Below are 21,929 nucleotides of genomic sequence, written 5' to 3'. Positions count from 1 at the left end.
GGAGGTGCGTTCTTTGTCCTTCCTCACTTCTTGCTCACAAAGCTTCCTATAGTCTAACACAGATGACCACTGTTTGTTTGCTTGTTTGTTCTTTATAGTCTAGACTCTCAAATCTACTCAGGTTGAGCAGGTGACTGTGCCTGAGTATCTCCACTAATGCTGCAACTCTGCTATTACCAATTAGGCAAGAGTCCACAACAGCAGGAAGTTTACCCAAGAGGCGCATGGTCTGTCATACACCCCAAGGAAGTACTCAGGATTCTCGCTGCATCCAGCCAGCATTGTATCTGTCATTCTCTCACTACTTCTCTTCTAACAGTACAAAGAAGATGGAGAGATACAGCACTGCTGCTGAACACTACATTTTAAAGGACATCACAAGAACCTGCACAACCACCCACTATTTTCTTAGTTTGGAGGTTACATCCTTGTCTCTTACACATCAGAGTGATTGCTAAATCTTAACAATACAATTCATGTCTGGGAAAAGATATATATATTTACTACTGAAATGATCTTTCCTCTCGGGTTTTCATTACGGCATCTGGATTTTAATTAGAGTTCAACGTCCCGTTTCCCCACAAGCCTTTCAGAAAAAGAGATGTAAACCAGGACACAGGAAAGGTATAAACAACACTCCAAGTCTCCTGCCACCACTCGTGACTAGAGACGTAAAGCAAACATTGTAAATACCCTTCTCACATTCTCACATTCTGAAGTGTGAGAAGTACATCTGACAGTGATGAAAATCTATCATTCTGACATCTGCCAAAACATTTGTAAATACCCTTATATACAGTCATATCTAAAAAGCTCTAAATGTTGTTTTATCCTTCTTACCTCCATATACCTCTGATGTAGAGGCCAGCAGCAGCCGTGCTCCAACACGTTTAGCTAACCCTAAATTTTGGGCAATCAAGAAAGAAAAACACAATTAAGAGCAAGTGCAAGAATCTTTCAGTCACATTAGCTGGTTCAGTGTGATCCTGTTTTACATGTTTTTAAAGAGAATTTCATTTCACTGGACAGATCTAGCTGTAAATCACATCCATAGCTCACATTCCCAAACTAGAAAACATAAAACCAGCAGAGCAGCACCCACATGTGATGTGTTTGCTTCTGGGACTAAAAGTTGCAATGAATCAAGATCCAAGAACTTAATGTATTACAACCTATATAAAGGCCAAGGAAGCATAAACCACTTAGGAAATTAGGATCTTGAAATAACACACTATATTATGATTACCAAATCCTTCTTTACATACCTTAAAGATAAGCTGTGTAAAGAAACTGATAGAGAATAACATATTATAGGACAAGAATCAATAATTTCTCTTCTATTATGTCCCTTCAAACTGCTTGGATGATCCTACCCATCAGTTGAGATTATCCCTACACTCCATTTCAATGACTTTCTGGTCTCCAAGTTGGCATGGCAAATCAAAGTATATGCCATTCACCTACGCCATTCTGGTACCTCAATAGCTTCTAAATCACTTAATTCTCTGAATTGTACACTTTGGAGTATCACTCAGAGGAGAAACTCAGCTGAGCTAATGCCCGGGAGTTTTTTTGACTCATAACAACTCTTAGGATCAGTGACACACAGATCAAGCTGCAGCATATATCAAATGGATCAAAGATGGAGGGGAAAAGTAGCAAATGCTTGAGGTCTTCTTTTCATAGACCCATTTCCAGCATAAAACCTAACAGACAAAGCCGAAACCATTGCCTTGTAATTATCTAGCATGAAGCCAGACATTAAACATTCTTTCAGAATTTGCTAGCCAAGGCATGCACAAGAGGGTGCAGTTCCACCTAGTTCAACATTTGCTGTGGCGGAAAGGAACAGTCACTCATGGCAATCATGGGAACATTCCACAGTCACCAAAGTGAAAAGTGCAGTCGTGAACAAAACCCTGCTATAAAATAACACGCTCTTAACTGTTCCTGGGACTTTTATAATTACTGCACACTTCGTAGCCAAGTTACAGGCATGAAGTTCTTGTGCTTTGACAGCCACGTTATCAATGTTCATTTGTAGATATATTTAAAGGAAAAGTACAAAGACAGTAAAAATACCCCCAACCTTATTTTTCTTAAAGAAACAACTTTTTAAAATGTACAACTCATCCGCTCCATCCTCCCCTCTCCCCAGCAACTCTGTCCAGGTTATATTATTCTAATCAAGCTAAGTAAGAAAAAAAATTCCACTTACCCAGCATGTTTAATGTCCCAATAGTGTTGGTCTTTAATGTCTTTATAGGATTATACATGTAATTTGGAGGAGAAGCAGGAGATGCTAGATGATAGATCTGATCCACTAGGGAAAAATGGAGGGGGGGAACATTATTATTTTCCCATTAACATATTAAAGGAGATAGCATTAGAGTCAAGAAACAAGTAATCCTCTGCATTTCCTAGCACAGGAACTCAACACTTCCTGTATTGCCACCTACAGATAATATGTATGGAAACCTGTTGTAACCATTAGAAAGACTTAATTTTTAGTAAAACAAAACCTAAAGCATAATATATATCTCAACACTGCTGACAAGATACAGATGACTGTGTTGGTGTTCACACTTTCCACTTGTAAAAACTTTACTTAGGAGTATGTCAGAAATGTTTAGAAGTTGCAAAAGTATTTGCAACAATCTGTTACCCTCAAGTTTTTAAGTGACTACAAGCTTCAGAATATTTTCTGAAATGGAATTTGATGCAAAAATGGTAGAAATATTTTTGTAATACCATGAAGAACCATTTGGAAAAATAAATATTGTATTTTTATTTCTAAACCACTTGTCAATGAAATATTAATGGGGTTTGTATCATATTTATATATTAAATATATATGGCAAGAAACAGGCATGTAACTTTTGTCCTTTTTTCCCTATGATGATGACCTTTGTTCTATGCTCTGCTTTGGATAATACAGCATTTTAGCTTTAATTAAGAAAACAAACACACAAACCAGAAGCCAACACAGATTTCAGTGCCCCTCCACTCCCTGTTATGAAATATAATTAACCTACACACAAGTCAAAATTCATTGTCTGAGATAGGAATGCAAAGGTTGAAGATATTACAGGGAAATAAGGATTTTTTGTTCAACTATAATGAAAACAAAGCAACGAAAATTTTCACAGTATCCGATATTCAAAAGCTCAACCTGCAATCTGTTCATAACATGACTGTTGTAAATATGTAAATGTCTTTTCTGTCCTCTGTGTAACATGAATAACAGCCAGCCAGAACTATGTGAAAAAACAGCTATGGATAAGCGAATGCAAAAAAAAAAAATTACACATAAGATCAAATGACAGATAGTGATGTTTAAGAAAAACAAATTCCCTACACCAAGGTCAACCAAGAAAAGCAATCAAAAGGTGACATAAGAATTAGAATGGCAGGACAAAAGAGAGGGAAAATACTTCCTTCTTTGTATTTCAAAAGAAAAGTAGTGAGTTTTTTTTTTAAGAAGACTCAGCACTGCAACCTGACAGAACCTGGAAAAGTCAAGGCCAGGTGCTATTCTGACAGAAGAAAATACTGCATGGCATAAGGCTGTCTTGTCCTAGAACAGAACACCATTGGTCAAATAAATGTTTTTTCCTTTTAGTTATTTCCTTAGGTGTTTTATTATTAACAAGCAGTAGCAAATAACAACATTAAAAAATAAAGCTGTATTTTGACCACATATTGATTTCTCTCATCCCTCTGTTGGGTTTAACTTTCACAGTATCTGAATGTTTTTCTCCAGTTTTAAATGAATTTTACTACTAAAAACAGGGTAGAAGCATCCTTGACTTTCAAATGAACATTTTTTTTTTCTTTTTCTCCATTTAAATATAACTATACTTGCTTACACAACACAAGCTGTATCTGAGTTACATCTAAGTAGAGAAAAAAAACCACAGAATGGTTTGGGTTGAAAGAGACCTTTAAGATCATCTAGTTCCAACTCCCCTGCCATAGGCAGGGACACTTTGCACTAGACCAGGTTGCTCAGAGCCCCATCCAGCCTGGCCTTGAACTCTTCCAAGGATGGGATTCCCACAACTTCTCTGGGTAACCTGTTCCAATGCCTCACCACCCTCACAGTAAAGAACTTCTTCCCTATCTCTAACCTAAACCTACCTTCTCTCAGTTTAAAGCCATTACCCCTCGTCCTATCACTATATGAAAAAATAAAAAATCAAATACAAAGTTATCCCCTGCTCACAACTATCTGAGAACACTGAAATGTTAGAGAAATGTACTTCCTGTTGAAGACTTCCCTTCCTTCCTGATTCTCAAATTTCATTTGACAAAGTAAACACACAATCCTTTGCTTTCTGACCTCTCTCTCTAATATAAAAAAAAAGCACAGAATTAGAGCAGCAGCATATATAAGTGGCTTGATTTATCCATGTGAAAGGCACAGTTTTCAATAGTCTATTAAGCAATAAAAGAATTAAAATTAGTTAAAAGTCTTCAAAACACAAACCTCCTTCATATTAAAACATAACATCCTTTGTAAGATAAGCACATGTTCTGATAGTAATGCTTTAAAAATACTGGCTAAATTGGCATGGTAAAATATTTAACCTACTTTCTTTCTGAATCCTTAATGAAGTGTGCTTGCACATAATGTCAAGTTTTTCTAGATTAACTGCTGTATTTCAGCCTACTGGGCAAGCTCAGTTGCTGCCTTCTATGTAACATAGCTCAGATAAGTGTATACTAGCTTATCTGTAGCTAGCATGTCAAAGTTTACCCAATGCTGCAGCCCTGCATTATTGGCATCACATCAGAAATCCGACAATAACAAATTAAATTTTATTCACTGCTTAAGCTTACAATATCAAGAGTGACCAAAACAAGGAGAAATTATTTCAAGTCAAACCTCGCCCCAGAGAACAATTAACTACCAGTATAAACACAGGATGAGTTTCTAAGGTAATCTGCACGACTATCACTGCAAGTTTTACTGTCATGATAGAATAATGGTATTTGTCAGTATGCTCGAGCAGATGCCACAAAATGTATCTATCTCTTATATGCTGCTGTGCTGTCTTTGGTCTTCAGGTGTTTACCTCTAGAGCAGAGATGAACAGCTGCCTAAAAGATGTCAAAACAGCCCAGAAAGCTAGAGAGAGACAGTTTTGGCAGTTGTGTAACACTGGTGAGGATTTATTCTCACATAAAAAGGTGCAGAGAAGTACAATTTCATGTAGCAAATCTTCTGCTATTTGTTCTTGAACTAACAGAAAACAGTATTTCCAACCACTATCAACTTTGATACGGCATCAAGAGAAAACCTGCCACACAAGGCACCTATAATAACAACATAAATAGCATCCAAAGACTGTCTGATGCAGCGGGACTTGGAGAAAGCAAGCTCTCAGCTCAGGCTTGATTCCAAGCCCTGCCTGCATTGCTAATGCAACTGAAACTTTCAGGATTTCTGTCTGCAACTTGAAGCTAATTAATTGCTCTGCATGATGAAGAGTGACATGGAATAATTATTCCTTGCTTTGGTCACTATTGACATTGTAAGCTTAAGCAGTGAATAAAATTGTAATCAATTTTTGTGCTGGGGAAATAAAGCAAAAATGTAGCACGGGGTAAAGTTTAGTTGGTCAGTTAAAGTTTGACATGCCTCCTACAGATAAGCCCTGAATATGAATAACTTGACTGACTCAAGTTATGCCTCTGAATATAAGTATCCCCCTCCCACAGCATGGTACTGTCATGAAAGCGAAGAAAAGGGCAGACTGGAAGCTGGCAAAAGGAATGCTTAGCAAAGCCACTGAACGCTGTTCGCAGACAGCAGGTAATTCAAGAACAGTGGCTCAGAAAAATGAACAAAGCAATAGTTGAAGTCACCTGCAGCCAACTCAGAGATGAACTCTGACCTGAGTTTCATGCTGTTTCTACCTACCTATTCCATCATAACCTCTTCTAAATCTAGTTTTCAGCAAGCTGTGGTGAAATTTTTGCAAAGTGAAAATATCACCTCAAAAGTATTTTGGTCTGTCAGTAATTTACTGCCCAATCCTAGTCTGTTGAAGCAGTAGTGAACTCTTTCCTGTCTCCCTCTCCATCCACTTAATTTTTGCTTTTTTTTCAAATACCTGCTGAATTTTTGACAATCAGCAGCTCCTATAAGAGGGGTTCCTTTAATGGCATGCGACAATTCAGATAAACGGAGTGAAAAGCTACCTTCCCTTTTGCCACACAAGGATACAGCTAGGCCTGTGATCATATAAGTGGTCATATAACTTAGCTAGAAACAAATGCATATAAATACAAAGCCCCAAAAGTTTCTTATAATATTCAAGTTTATTTATTTATAAACAAAAAATTAAGGGTAATGAACAGTGTTGAAAAAAAAAGAAAGAAAAGTGAAAACACTCTTCTCCTTTTAGTCCTTCATTTCTCCTTGTTTCCCAGCTAACGATTGCTTTAAATGAAATAAAGAGAAGGAGTTGGGGGAAAACCCAGGTTTTCCTTGCCAGAAATACAGTCTTGGTCGTCTCAGTATGGTTTGCCTCAATGTATTTTTTCCCATATGCACAAAGGCAAAAATAGAACCCTGTGCTGAAAAGGTTCAGCAAAAGCAGAACTAGCAGAGAGATGGAAGATGGGGCATTTGTCAAGTGTCAGATGGCCATCTTCTAGAACAAAGGGATAGGCAGACAAGCAGCTAAAGGACTTCCCCTCTTGCCCATTAAGGAATCTTTAGTATATCAAGTCTTAGACCAATGGAAAACATCACTGTTTTTCCAAAACATTTAGAGAATGCTGGACATCTCAGCAGGGTGAAAAGACAAGTTTCTCCTGCAAACTTGTCACATTTGATCCATCAAACTGCCGATGTTGAGACAAGAACAATTATTTCTCCTTCCACCTTCTCTCTATGAACTGTCAGGTCTAAAAAATATCTACTATTTTTTTGTCTCAGAATTTCATCAGGTCAGCCAGACAAAGCCACCCACCTAGCTTGGTTGACAACCTTGTGTGCTCTAGCACAAAGCTGACAGTTATTTAAGCCAGTCATAACTGTGCACAGCTATCCTAGGTACAGCTTTTCACAGGATTAACTGTTAGGGTGCCTGGGACAGTAGCTACTGGAGGACACAAAGAAATGCATCTAGTTATTGACCTCCACACCTCTTCCTTATTACATGAGGTAAAGAAAAAAAGTTTGACAGCATTTAATTCTGCCCACCAAGAAGCCTTGAGCTAGCTTTGCAAATAAATCAGTGCATTATTTGAAAATAATCATGTGAATGGTAGCGCAAAGCTTTACCTAGGTAAGTAAGGACCATAAAAGAAGAACAAATGATAACAATAGAATTCTGAAAGTTTTGTATGTAACTCATATTGGGGATTAGAACACTCTAAACCACAGGAACACAGCAGCAAGTAGTTTACCAAGCACAGGATGGTAGACTAGTAATAAAGAAAGATTAAATAAATTTGTTATAATTTTGCTGGAAAAAAGGCAAAAAATTAAATTCATTTCAAAATAGCACAGACACAGAAGATGGCATAAACATTCAAGCCAGGTATACAGTGGCAAATATAGAAATCTATGCTCAACATAACGTTTAAGTAACATATTGGAAAATAAATAGCAACTAACACTTGTCAATTATGCTCTTTTCTAGGTGAAAAGCTAAAAAAATCCCTAAAATTTAGCATACATGGAATCTGCAATACCTAAATCTGGACATGAATGTTCAGTCTTGTGTTTTCCTTAATGCTAAACAAGAATGATCAATATAAGCACTCATTTCTACAAAATACTGCAATTAAACTACCTTCCTTCATATCATCTTTCTTTATTTTCTAGCCATAATAATGCATGTGTTCTCTATATTTCCTAAGTGATTGGTAAGGGAGGAACCTACCACCTTTCCTATGCCAGGAAATTACCATCTTCAATTTCTGCCTTCAACACATGTCATAGCCCCAGAAAGGACTAAACGGGTCACTAAGTCCACTAAGCACCTGCATCCATCACTGTATTTGCTAGTCAGGAAGTACTAAGCAGAAAAGCTTTGATCAGAAGTGCACAAACAAGTTTCTACAGCTTGAACATAAAAAGAGCTATGCCAATTCCATTACTGTAGGTCAGGCCAGAGATACTGACACAGTGAAGGGAGACATTTCTATTGCCCCGAACTAAAAAGGACTACAAGTAAAAATAATTTCCCTGATGTCAAAAATGCTGTCTGTAACTTCAGACAAACTAGAATAACTTCATAAAGGTTTACCATATTGCTCATACTGGAGGAGTTTTGGAGAGCTTCACTCCAGAGACTAAGGCACCACTGTACTCAGCTCTGGATAAACAAAATTTAGCAGCACATGTCCTCTGCCTTGCCGTAACATTCCCTAACTGAACAATCTAAAACCACCAAGTTAAATGTATTAAGTATCTGTCAGAAGGAACAAAGGCTAGGAAGGGAAAAATCTGGAAGTACAGAAAAAAAAAGAAAAAGGAATGTACTGAAGACACTCCCTGTGCCTCTATTTGTATGCTTTAATTTACCTGTGAGATGCCTTGAAGATACTGAGAACACTTTAGTAAAATGTTATCATCCTGACTTCAGGAAGCTATAGACTATTTTTTTGACCAATTTTGGGAGACTGTTGGTTTTAGCCTTAAAGTCAACTCAGACCCACAAGCTAGCAAAGTACTTATAACTAAAAGCTTTTTGTAGTCACAGTCAAGCAAATGATCTAATAAAGTTCTATAAATAGTTATTTTACTTACCTATGTCTGTAACTAACAACTGCAACACCTCCTGAAAACTCTGAAAGCCCATCTCCTCATAACTATATATGCCACATACTTACAGCACTTCTCTCAACTTACAAAATGTGTTTTTGTTTTATCATTTTGAAAGCTTTTCAGCGAAAGTCAGATAAGCCAAAACTACCTTTGCATTCACAACAGTCACTGAAATTAGAGCCAACATTTAAGAACTGTTTTTCCAGAAATCAGACAGCTGGCATGAAGAATTAAAACAAAACAAGAAACCAAGACCAAAACCAAACAGCTTTATTTAATTCAAATAATTGAAGATCAGTTAATTTCAGGACACAAGCGATAAGACAGTTCATCCTTATTCACCACTTACACACATTTTTCTTCTCTGTCATTTCGTATTATATCAGGCAGTGTACATGTATTTGTTGTAACAAGTCTTTGAACATCAGAATGGAACTACTCTTCACTACTCTGCCCAAAAAAGAAATAACCTGTTTTACTTTCAGCTGCCCCAGACTGCAATTTTAAAAGTATTATACCAATATTTTTCAAAACATCTGTGATTAGTGAAATAAAATCAGTTCAATTGAGTCAACTGATGTGGAGATTAAGTGCACCTTCAGTAAATATGCAGATGACACTAAGCTGGGTGGGAGTGTTGATCAGCTCGAGGGTAGGAAGGCTCTGCAGAGAGACCAGGGCAGACTTATCAATGCGCCACGGACAACTGCATAAGGTTCAATAAGGTGAAGTGCTGTGTCCTGCACTTGGGTCACAGCAACCCCATGCAGTGCTACAGACTTGAGGAGGAGTGGCTCAAGAGCTGTTCAGCAGAAAGGGACTTTGGGGTGCTGTTTGACAGCTGGCTCAATAGGAGCCAACAGTGCACCAAGGAGGACCAACAGCATCCTGGCCTCTATCAAGAACAGATGAGGGAAGTGATTGTTATCCTGTACTTGGTACTGGTGAGGCTACACCTCAAGTACTGCATTCAGTTCTGGGCCCCTCACTTTAAAAAGGACATTGAGGTGCTGGAGCATGTCCAAAGAAAAGCAACAAGGCTCATAAAGTGTCTAGAAAACATGTCTTACGAGGGAGCTGGGTTTGTTTAGTCTCAAGATGAAGAGGCTCAGGGGTGACCTCATCACTCTCCACAGTTATCTGAAAGGAGGTTGTAGTTAGGTGGGGGACAGTCTGTCCTGCCATGCCTGCAGTGAGAGGACTAGAGGAAATGGCCTTAAGCTGAGACAAGGAAGCTTCAGAGTAGATACTACAAAAGAATTTTTCATTGTTACTGTGTCAGGCATTGGAAGAGGTTGCCTGGGGAGGTGGCTGAGTCACCATCCCTGGAGGTGTTTAAGAGGCATCTGGATCTGGTGCTGGGTGATATAGTTTAGTGGCTTAGGGGTTACAGTGGCAGTGCTGGGTTGACAGTTGGACTGGATGATCTTAAAGTTCTCTTCCAACTTTGATGGTTATGTGATTCTAAGGGTTTTCACTGTTGACTGGAAAGCTGTGGCATTTTTAGGCCCATGTTTGTTTCAAATTTGTGAAAGGTGTGGCAAAACCAAACCAACAAACAAAAAACTCCACAAACAACCAAAAAGAAACCCAAGGCCTTAGTGTGTTTATGTGAACTGTGAAATAGTTCACCTGAGGACATCCTTCAGGTGGGAGAGTTTTAAAGGGAATAGGCATCTATCACCTTATAGAATATTGTTTTAAGGCTTCCAAAGGTGGCTGAAAGAAGTAAGAAGAAGAAACACCAGGGTGAGAAGGATATAGGCTATGCATACCTGTCTGAGGTTTTCTTTCATATTTATTCAACTGCTGGAGCTGTTGCAGAAAAGGTGTGTGTGCCTAACAGCATTTGATAACCAGGCCTCAAGACTGAAAACTGAGAGACATTACTTGCTTTCTAGAAATCCAACTTGTAGAATGACTACCATCTTACTACATCACCTTGGAAGTGGCTTATATTTTTGTGTGTGCGTGTTTTGGGGGGTTTTGAGGGTGTACGGTGTGGGGGTATTTTTTAAGGTTTTTTGGTTGATTGGTTGCCTTTTTTTTCCAGGGTGAAGGCATGTATGTGCTTTTGGGGTTGAGGTTGTTCTTTGCGAGATTGCATGGCAGTTTTCTGTTTTGTTTGTTTGTTTGGGGTTTTTTGGTTTGGTTTTTTTGTTTATACACGTACTTAAGTATAACTGTTTCACAGCAAAAATACAGACTTGGGGGCTTAAAATTATATAAAAACAAAACCTAATTTTTTCTACAAATACACAGTCAACTTTAATGCAAAGGTGGGTATAAACAAGACAGAACTATTTCTGAAGGCACTACGTAAACCAAGTACATTACTTATGACCTACATTTATTTAATCTAAAATTTCCTTTAGCATTTTTAATGCAATTTATTACCCTGAAGTGGAGTGGATCACAGTAACACCAGATCAAGCATCCATTCTCATTTGTTCTCCAAATAATATCTGTATGTCTTTACACTATGATTAGTAGTAGCATGTGCCACAGTGCTCACAAGTAACTATCTCAGGGAGATTGCAATCTGAAACAATGTAGAGAATGAAGCACAATATAAGTAAAGGTGGATTTCTGCATTTTTTTTCTGATAATAGAAAAAAAGAGTAACAAGAGATCTTTTCTTTACAGACCACTCTTCAGAAAAAAACCTGTCTTTCTGTATCAAAAAACCCCATTTATTAGTGTATTAAACCTCTATATAAGCATAAGGTTGAAATGAAAATACCTTTAAAAACCTTAAGTATTTTAAAAATGTAGAATTCAACTAAAATAGGAAAAAAAGGGGTTAATATAACTATTTCTGAATTTATTTTTTTTACTATTTTCCATCTTTCAAGATTCCTAAACTACTTTCATTCCATTAAAGAATTCAGGGCCCTTGTTCTTCTGTTTGAAAAAGCCCAAGTGAAAGCTATGTTCTTGTGCCTTTTCCACTGACTTTACCAAATGCTAAAGCAAAGGAAACCCTAGTAGAGGAGGAGAAAGACATTCAGCGTTACAGTTAACCAGAGTTATCACAGGCCTAAAAAATAAAATGTGTGTTTAGGTGATTTATTATTGTCTCTGCCCAATCTAGATCACGATTCAAGAATGCTGAGTGCCACTTCATGCCATGGATCAAAGACAATGACGCAGCCAAGGCAGATTGTGCGTAGGCATCACTGTGGAGCTCAAAGTTATGCATCTCGAGATTTAATTCACTTTTCCAAATCAAAAGTGAAATCACTGCTCTTTCTAGACCAGAAATGAGGTCTCTATCAGAAATAAAACACTGATTACTCTCTCTGGAATTCAACTGTCGAACAACCTTATATGACCTGCCTTAAACAGGACAGCAAATACGCAGAAATTCTCTGGACACAAACCTACTTTTCATCATGAGTTCAGTCATTGCAACTTCTATTGACAAGTAAAAAGGAGAAAATGGGACTAAGAAAAGTAGTATCTGATCTGCATGCAAACTTGTTAATCTGTTGCAAGATCTATCCCCCACTGCCTCTCTGGACTCTAAACTCTACAGTGAAATCAAATTTTATCATGTTCTTATACTAGTGTAGAAAGTTAATTTTATTTTAACATATAACCATGCCAGCTTCAATTTACACCGCTGAAGGATGAGAAGACATTCAATAAACTACTCACTGAATAACATGCTATAATTTGTTGTCAGCACAAATTGGGGAATTGGTGTCTTAATTACACAGAAGATGGAAAGGCAGCTGAAGGATTTCAGAATTCCCACTCATTAGTGCCTAGTTCGTTGGACAACAGTATTAGCAATGATGATAATTCTCTGAGAAGGTTTCAGGTGCTATCAGTCAGAAATAAGGTTAGGAAAGCTGACAAATTGAAGTGGATGGAGTATAAGCTACCAGCACCTGGAGTCAATTTATAAGATCCTTGTCCCATTATCCTATCTGTAGAAGCAAAGCTTTGAAGTAAAATAACAGGAGTAACTAAACCAGTGCATTGTCAAAACAGAGCAGGAGCATGTGTTTATGTAGGACTGTTCCAGCAGTGTTGTTAGGAATTCATCACAAGCTATTACACAAGAGATGCAAGTGCTAGAGATTTTTTGTGTGAAATCCCATCCATTAGATTTAGCAGGAATAAAAAAATACAACTGAGATTCATTTTTTTGTTTTAAAAAATGAACAACTCTATTGCTACAGAGTTTTAAAAGGATGGAGCAAACTCACCAGAACTGCAGTGTTAATTTGAGTAATGCTTTCATTGATTCATTATATACCTATATACTCCCATAGAAGTCTATAAATCCATGTATCTCACAAATACAACTACCTTAATGCTATCTTACAATACGGCACAGTAGTTTGAGGTTTATGACAGTTTATATGTTGAACTACTACTTTGAAGCATAATGTTTTTCCTGTTTCTTTCCTTGTTTAGGATTGGTGGGTTTTTTTGTTTTTCTGTTGAAACCCAGGGAAATTTGGTGGTGTTGTTTTCCTATTCTACAGACTGTAGAATGCCTGTACCTAAAGTAGGAGCAATGTTTTCTACAGAAGACACTTTAGGGAACTAAGGGAAGTTAGCTTCCTCTCAACTGACTGTACACAGTTGCAGGAAGCAAGTCTAGGGTAACTGAAGCCCTGAATTAAACCGTGCAGTTCATGAAATATCTGGACTGCAGACTCTGTGTGTGTAAGCCTGTGCAGGCACACAGGGAAATGGGACAATGGATGGGACAGACAGACTGACCCACTGCCATCTTGCCTTCTCACAAAATCAGTCACATCAGAAATGTTTTAAGATCTCCTTCCTCCCATCCACTCATGAAGAACAGATTTCAAAGACAAAAGCACTCTGAACCTCTCACTCCATAGTGGTCACAGAAAATAGACTAATAATAAACAAAGCACAGAGCTATTACATAGATCAATCCAGAATTTAGTGCATAAATTTAATTTCTTTACAGGCACACATACTTAGAAGGGTAAAGCACAACAAACTGCAAATACCAAAGCAGAGACTACTTACCTTCAATGTACAGGGGCTCAACGACATCGTGATTTATCAGTTCGAAGTTCTCATGACCAATCCAGTGCTCCACATTTCTTTTCCTGCCCGTAAAGAAGTTGTCCACAACTGTAACCTCATGGCCATCCATCATTAGTTTGTCAGTAAGATGAGAACCCACAAACCCTGCTCCTCCAGTTATCTGCGTTAGGACAGTTGGTATAAATTTCTTTTTCTTTTTACAGAAACACTAGACAAAGTCTACAAACATGAAGACAGAACAGTAGCTTTCAGATCTTTGTTTACTCCAGGGAAAACAACAACAACAACTCCATTTCCATACCTCTTTTTGTTCCAAGATTTACAGCATTCAAAATTTCAAGAGATATATTTGACATGTTTCATCACTGTCAGGCTAGAAGTTCAGCTACCTATTCACATCAACAAAATCTCTTTTTCAGATTACATTATTTTCCTTTTTTCTTTCAAATTGGATTGTGCCCTTTTATGCAACAGCAAAGCCTAAAGACACAAAAAGGTAACAGGAGAATTTTCTGCAAATTCCATTTCCCATAAAAAAAGAGATGACAGAATGCCAGGTTATTTTTGTGTCAGATTTATAATATCTGACATGTCAAATCTAGCTTTTGTCTTGTATAAATGGAAGATATGTTGGGTGTTCTAAGTAAGTACTGCAAGTTTTCACCCAGAAAGGAGGAAGGAAATTCTTTGAAGACCTCTCATTTGAAATATTTGCTAAATCCAAAATCATTCTTTTTGTGTTTTAATGCATTCATAGCTCACATCATTCGGACTGAAGAGGTCAGGCAGTTGGTCTAGATGATTTCTGCAGGTCCCTGACAACTGAAAAAGTTCTATATCATTAGCTCTGACATGCAGCATTTGCCTGTCTTGGAAATTTCTGATGTTTTATTGCAAAGAAATAAGCAGAAAAAAAATATTTAAAACCTCATACTCTTGTTCCATTGCAGATGTACAAGAAACAAGAAAGTTCATTATTTTTTCCCCTTTTGCATCTCAGACTTCAACAGTAAACAATCAAAAACAGCCCCCAAAACTCAGTACTGAAGCAGTCAATGCAAGTAAGTATAACAGCAAGTTGTGTGACACATCCAGACAGATCTATCTACAGAAGCAATTATTTTTTCTGCATTACATAATCTGTTTTCAGGAACAAAGACATGACAGATCACCAGTCTCAACAAATGGACTTGTAAAGCTCTGTGTGGCATCAGCTATATTATATGACTGCCTGATCAAATTCACATTTTGAAAGTGATTCAGCTGTTGATGTCCATTCTTCAGCTGCAGCGACAACTAACTAAACAATGAAAGGACATGGTGTAATTGTCGAGCAGGAATCTAATGGTGTGCTACAACAACAAAGTACTTTGTGGAGAGGGATGAGATGCCTGGAGTTCTTTCACTTTGGGTTAGTCAAAGGCTAAACATTTATCCTGCCCACTACCTTGCCATCCACTATTTTAAAAAGCCAGATCGGCAGATTTTTTTTTTAAACTAGAAAAAAGATAAAGGAAAACTACCAAAGACTGAAAAGGGAAAAAAACTCTAAAAAACTCCCATAAAAACTACATCTGTTTTCTTTTGTAAAAACTTGAATGTCCACTTCTTGCATTCTCACACTTGTTTTTCTTATTAAAAATTCAGGACCACCAGTGTTTCAAAGTAACTGTAAGTACCAGTTAATAAAAGAATCATTTAGTTGGCCTATTTAGTATTCCTCTGAGTTTGTCAGGGCTTCCTTGTAGCAGATTCAACATGTGATTCAGTTCCTTGACAAACCTGAAGGAGAGACAGTATTTAGGAGAAGCCCTCTTTGAAAGAAAAAAAAGAATCTCAAGATTCCTACCACACTGCAACAGAGAGGATGGAAGAACAGGTTTCTGGTAGAATGCTGTGAACAAGGAAAGAAGAATAGTAACTGAGGCAGAACAGTCCTCTGCCATGTGCCACCACACGAACTATGCATGGAAAACCTACTGCCATAAGCTTATCCTGTCTTGGAAGCATGTTGCAGCCTTCCTGAATGTTCCAAGGGTTTTGGCTTTTCTGTGGTGATGAGGACAAAACTTTTCTGTAGATGACCTGAACCTACTCCTTCAACCAAGGCCCAAGGAAATCTCCTGTTGCTACTTCTATTTCCAAGGTTGCAGAGAAGGCAAACTTGATGCTTGCACTATATCTTTGGTGCAGTAAAAGAAAGTGTCTTCTTCCCAATCTCCCTTTTGGAAAAAACCACAACAAAACCAACCACTCCTTACAGCACTATGCTATATGTAAGCAAACAAACAAAAAGGAAAAAAGAAAAAAGCACAAACCAATTTTGTCTGGAAAGAAGTTTCCAGTTACTTTAAACCTGCAAATAGTTTCTATGATAAATCTAAGTTAGCTTTATTAACTTATCACTTCCATAGGTATTAGACAAAGAAATAATTGAAAAAGGAGCTGAATTTCCCCTGGAAAAGTAAACAACTGTGTAAATTATGGTTTTTTTCATTACTTGAGGTTACATTAAAAAAAAAGATTATTTATCACTGAAGTTCTTTGTATAACCTTCCTGTAATCACTCATAACAGTGTAATTTCTAAATATGATTTCCCGCAAATCACAATGACATATTAATCTACACAATCATATATTGTACATGAATAATTTCCATATCTGAACTGAAGTACCAGCACTTGGGGATTCATAGGAATTAATAAAAATATTTAATTACTTAGTAGTGCAAATATGTTTGGTAACTTCAGCACCTACTAAAAGGCACAAATATTACTGATAATTATCTCCACTAGAGTCACTTCTAAGTTTGACTATTTGTTACATGAGTTCATTTCTTCTGTCTGCAGTCAGATTCAAAACATGTCATGTATTACATGGAAACCATATTCATTTTTTATTTTCTGCTTTTATCAGTCTACTGTATTCAATTCAGAAAAAGCTCCACCCAACAGACTGAACAAATGCCAACGCTATCTTCCATAATATTAACGGAATTCCTTCTCTGGTATATGAAAGCCTGTGGCTTAGTCACTTCAGAGAGCTCAGGAAATGGATAAACCATGCACAACAGGATGAAGACCTCTTTTCAATGAAAGTGACAGTGTCTCTAGTCCCAGCTGAAATACCATCATTACTAGCAAACATCTCCAAACATATGCAGTGTATAAAAAATAATTGCTAGAACTGTTGTCTAGTCAAGTCAGAGCTGTGGGTATTTCCAGGCTGGAGCTGGAATAAATCAGAATTTAGGATGGATTCTAGAAAAAGATGCACTAACAACAAAATACAAAGAAAATTATCTACTGAAGTTCACTTGGCTCGCCAAGTCTTGAGAAATTTTGAAGTGTCATGCAAGGTCTACATGTGACCTTTATATGTGGATTTCAGCTACTCAAAACATGGATTCTTATTTCTCATAGGATTATAACAGCAACTCAGAACAGAACAGAACAGCCCACATGGGCAGGAGGCTTGTGAATGCCCATCCAAGTTGGCACCAAACTAATCCCTGACCACAACAGAGAAGAAATGACAGAACAACTTGCCATTCCTTTTGGCCAGTTTTCTCTTTAGAAATTTAAACTCTACAAAATACGCGGACACCGAAAATCTGTTCACCTCCAGGTCAGCAGAAAACAATCCTCTTTCAACTACTTGCCATCTCTGTTGAAATAACAGATTTCAACAAAACATCCAGGATTTTTCAGTGGCAAAGTCAAAGTGAACATTAAGAGCTCCACGGCCTGTTAGTAGCTTTCACTGACACTTTTCCTGAAAGCATCTTCTCACTTACACAGAAAATGACATTAAGGTTACTTTATTACCCTTGCACATGAGGCACACAATTTAGGAATTTTCAGACTTAAACCTCTCTCTGCTATTCTCTCAGCATATCTTCCATATTCAACAAGGGCACAGAGAGCCTAGAGGTCTCCTTCCTTCAGACTGTCACAAAAATGACAGAACATCATTGCAGAATTAAAATAATTTGATAACATTTTTTATGAAATTTTGCAAGAGCAATGAAGATTATTGCCTAACAACGCAGCAAAATTACAATTTTTTAATCTGCATATCTTCAGTGTTTTTCTTCAAAATTTTGAACTCAAAGCAAATGACAGCATCAGGTAGGTTAGGCACTTTAGCAGGGTTTTGTCCTAGACTTTGCTTTTTACAACAGAGGCAGAAGTTCATACTCTATGTTTACATATCTCTGTTTTCAAAACATGGGAAAATTTTTTCCCAGTTGACAAAGAGAAAAAAGGAAAAATTTAGGTCACAGATAATTTCAAAAGTGTTTACAGACAGAACTGGAAAGCTGATGTTGCAGCACCACTCACTGAGTTTAAGAATGCCCTGGATGACTACTTGTCCTGACTTAACCTGCCACCCCCTCTTCTACCCTCAAATGCTTATGATGCTTCAAAATAACAGAAACAACTGAGAAGATAACAGAGAGATGAACACTCCCGGCAGAGCAGCTGTTTTTCCAGCCTTATGACTACATTTTGCACCATTCAGTCACACAAGCTTTCTGTCAAGATGTGCCTAAAAAGTCTCCCAGGCTTTGCAAGTTTAAGCCATCTGGGAACACACACAAAGATCCTTTGGCAATGCAATTCTACAATGTTACAGAGGAGTTTAATTGGCAAATCGAATCTCCAGAACAGAGTCCAAGTCTCATGTTCTCACACTCAGCATATGAACAATAACACAAAGTAAGTGAAGCACTACTCTGTCCAACATATATGACATCCAAGGTAATTTACTTTATCCCTTTTCATGTCTTTAATTAATCCTACAAGACAGATTACATTTCACAGAATTATTTGTTTTTTCCCAAAAACAACCCCCAAATAAACACCAACTTACCAGGATTCTTTTACGATCCTTTTCTGATAAAAATTTCACTGGTGGATATTTCTGGGTAAAACTACAGAACATTTCAAAACAAAGAAGAGAAACTAAGTAAGTTTCAGCCCTTCTGATTTTCTAGAATGAATCACTTGACTTCTATTTTTTGAGAGAAGAACTGATGCCAGGCATGATATCACAAGAAAATAAAACAATAAAACAGCAATTGGACACTTTTTTTAAAAAGTTCTAAAAGATAAACAACCTTCTTAAAAGTTCTGGAAAAGAAAGCAAGTTTTGTGACTTACAGCATTGACTTGGAACACTTCTCCTTAAAATTTCAATGAGAAACTTACAGTACAAAGTTTTAAATCTCCTTAAAGTTTCACAACAATCAATTTAAAGTTTACAATCAGAATGTTGAAGAAACATCTCTTAAGATACTTCAATTTCTACCAGAGAGCTTATTCTGTATGAAAACTAATCCTAATTTGCTTCTCAGGAACATCTAGACTGCCGTTGTTTTGATGGTCTTCAAGCTACTGCTACTTAATTTTTGCACCTTCCTTACAGGACCTTAATCAAAACAAAACCATTGTAAAATAAAATTATGTGACATATAAATCTTAGGTGCTCTATCAAGCCCTTGATACTTAGAACCTTAGACGATTTCATGAATGTGGAATTACATCACTTTTCTCCTTCCCCAGCATGTATTTTGTATACAGCAAATATCCTCTCAAAGAAGATGTGAATCTTAATTTATTTATTTATTTCAGTAATTAGCATCATAGTCTTGGCAATATTTTAATAGCTCAGGTGTTTCTTAATTAAGTATCAGTGTGACACTGCACGGAAATCAAATTATGGTTACCCTTCTCCTCCAGTAAGTCCACATGACAGAGATGCAACTGGATGTATCACACAGGAGCCATATACACCAAGAGTTACATTTTCTCCTGCTCACAAACACATGCTGACTGAACTGACTAAACCTCTGATCTTGAAGCACCTCCTCTGCTTCCAACCTGCAGTACTGGCTCAACAAGAATTTTTCAGAGGTAAAGCGCAGATGCTTCTGTACTTCATCAAGTTTTCATCCCACTGTGAAAGCTGCTATCAGTTTTGTTTCTTGGATAGGAGAAATATGGTGCTGGAACCTTCCAATGTTAGCCACACAGGGAGACTGAAATAAGAAACTACTTACACTTGCCTTATATCACTATACAGGTCATTAACAATTTCTTTAAGCTGAGGCAATGAAAAAGAGCAGTGCATAAGCATAATGCAGAAAGCAAAACTCCTCCTTTCTGTGACAGAAAGGAAAATTCATCAATAACAAGAGATTAATGGAGGTCAGAAAAAGTTTAAGTGCCAAATAACTAGATGGAAGGCACAAGTCTGTCTTCTCCATTTCCAAGACCATTATTTTAAGGTCATATTAATCCAGCCCGGAGTCATTTGCTGCCAAAGGTACCTCACAATCACTTTTGCTCCTTCTATTACACCAATACTAGTTCAGAAGCAGTGGGATAGAGTCTGGCAGCCAAATGACGATCTTTTGGCAACAACATTGAGTTTATCTTGACCTAATGCTTGCCTTGGTGACTTGATGGCAATGCTTTTGCTGTGCAAGCTATTAATAAAAACTTTCCAGCTTTAGCTTCAGTTAAACAACCTCTTGTCATGAGACTAGCATTAAGGAATTCTTGTTTTTCCTGCTTCCCAAAAACATGACTATGGCTTGCTTTCACGTTTTATCAGCTTATGAGGTAAGAAAACATTGACACTAAAGTCAGCTTTGCAAGCAGGATCAGCCTTCAGGTATCTGACAGTGAGTAGTTATTTACTGTCACTTTACATAGCCATAAAATTAAAATATTATTAATTGCAACAACCCACATGCAGCTAACCAGCAGAGGTAAATGAATGCATTATTTGAAAAATCCAACAATAATAAGAGCCCACATTTTGTGAAAGTATAATTCCCAGACTGCCAGACTGCCTCACAGAGAGGTAAAAAATATTTCAATTCTTTCTCTTCTTTGCTAGAGATCTGAAACAAGACTCATCAATACATGCAAAAAGAAAAGAGCATTTAGATGGCTCCTGGGAGAAGTTTTAACTCAGTGGTTCCACTCAACAACTCATTGCTCATTTGGAAAAATATCGTAATTATTAAAAAAAAAAAAGAAAAAAACCAAAAGGAATGTGCTTCCATAAAGGTCCTCTGTGGATGGCAGAAGAAAATACCTGAATTGACAGCAACTGAAACTGAACATTGACCGGGCTATCAATAAAGATTAAATACATCAATTGAACAGTTATAATTAGTATGGTAGTATCACATGCAACCACTACAGGTAACACAGTCTGCAATTTGTTTCATGTTGCCAATACATGCCTAGTTCAATCATGAAGTTCACATGCACATTAAGAGATGAGCAATCAGATCAGTATTCTCACTGAAGCAAGTTGCATGTGGCAGGTCACTGAACCTTTCAAATCCATTGTAAAAAACAACTGAAAATTTGTCTCTTGTTTTTTTTCTTACAGCCCAGGAGGGGTGGGAGGAGGAGGGGCAACTGCTCACTGGAATGACAAAACTCTCAACACCAAAACACTCTGGGTGTCAAGTAAACCCCTGGCCAAGAGCAATGGTATTTCTGCCCCCCTTTCAAGGGGAACAGCACACAACCACCAGTATGCCATATGTAACCTCGTGGGCTTACTGGCACTGCTTGGACAAGTTGAGAATTGGCCCTCAGTAATGCAGCACTCTTGGCTGGCTGTTTGATTGGGACACCAGCAGTGCCACCTGCAAAACACTATCACTGTCAAGGCAACATATCCTTATCAGAGCTGACAATTCCCAACCCTGTTCCAGACCTTGTTTTGTGATGAAAAGAATCTGCCCATGAGGACACTCAAATCAGAGAACTGATCTGACAGAAAGGCAACTAGGCTGTGAAGAGAGGGAGTCACTTGCAAATATACACTGAAATCCCTGGTTTCCCCATCCAGCTTACTCAAATGGTTCTGATGGCATAAAAGTGAGGAAATGATCTCGCAGGGTGAACACAAGCAGCAAGGGAGAAATGGATGAGGCTTGGATTTTTATTTTTTTAGCAACTATGTCTATTATATGCACTTGTGGATCTACAGTACATATTTAATATTTGCAGCTCATCATAAAGCTTGTGTGCTTTTTCTCAACTGCATCATCCAGTTTAATCCAAGATAA

The 21,929-nt window shown here is 37.5% G+C and overlaps 1 protein-coding gene across 1 annotated transcript in view; it reads right to left on the bottom strand.

Moving 5' to 3' along the window:
* Window positions 1-21,929, bottom strand: part of UXS1 (UDP-glucuronate decarboxylase 1) — a 57,417-nt gene that overhangs the window by 17,972 nt on the left and 17,516 nt on the right. Inside the window, exons 5-8 of the mRNA XM_032679359.1 lie at window positions 18,704-18,764; window positions 13,808-13,988; window positions 2,219-2,323; window positions 841-900 (exon numbers count right to left, since the gene is read on the bottom strand). Coding sequence (XP_032535250.1) covers window positions 841-900; window positions 2,219-2,323; window positions 13,808-13,988; window positions 18,704-18,764 — 407 coding nt within the window. The remainder of the gene's footprint in view (window positions 1-840; window positions 901-2,218; window positions 2,324-13,807; window positions 13,989-18,703; window positions 18,765-21,929) is intronic.

The sequence above is a fragment of the Chiroxiphia lanceolata genome, chromosome 2, assembly GCF_009829145.1.
Source record: "Chiroxiphia lanceolata isolate bChiLan1 chromosome 2, bChiLan1.pri, whole genome shotgun sequence".
In the NCBI taxonomy this organism is placed as follows: domain Eukaryota; kingdom Metazoa; phylum Chordata; class Aves; order Passeriformes; family Pipridae; genus Chiroxiphia; species Chiroxiphia lanceolata.
This window is presented reverse-complemented; position numbering and strand designations above follow the sequence as displayed.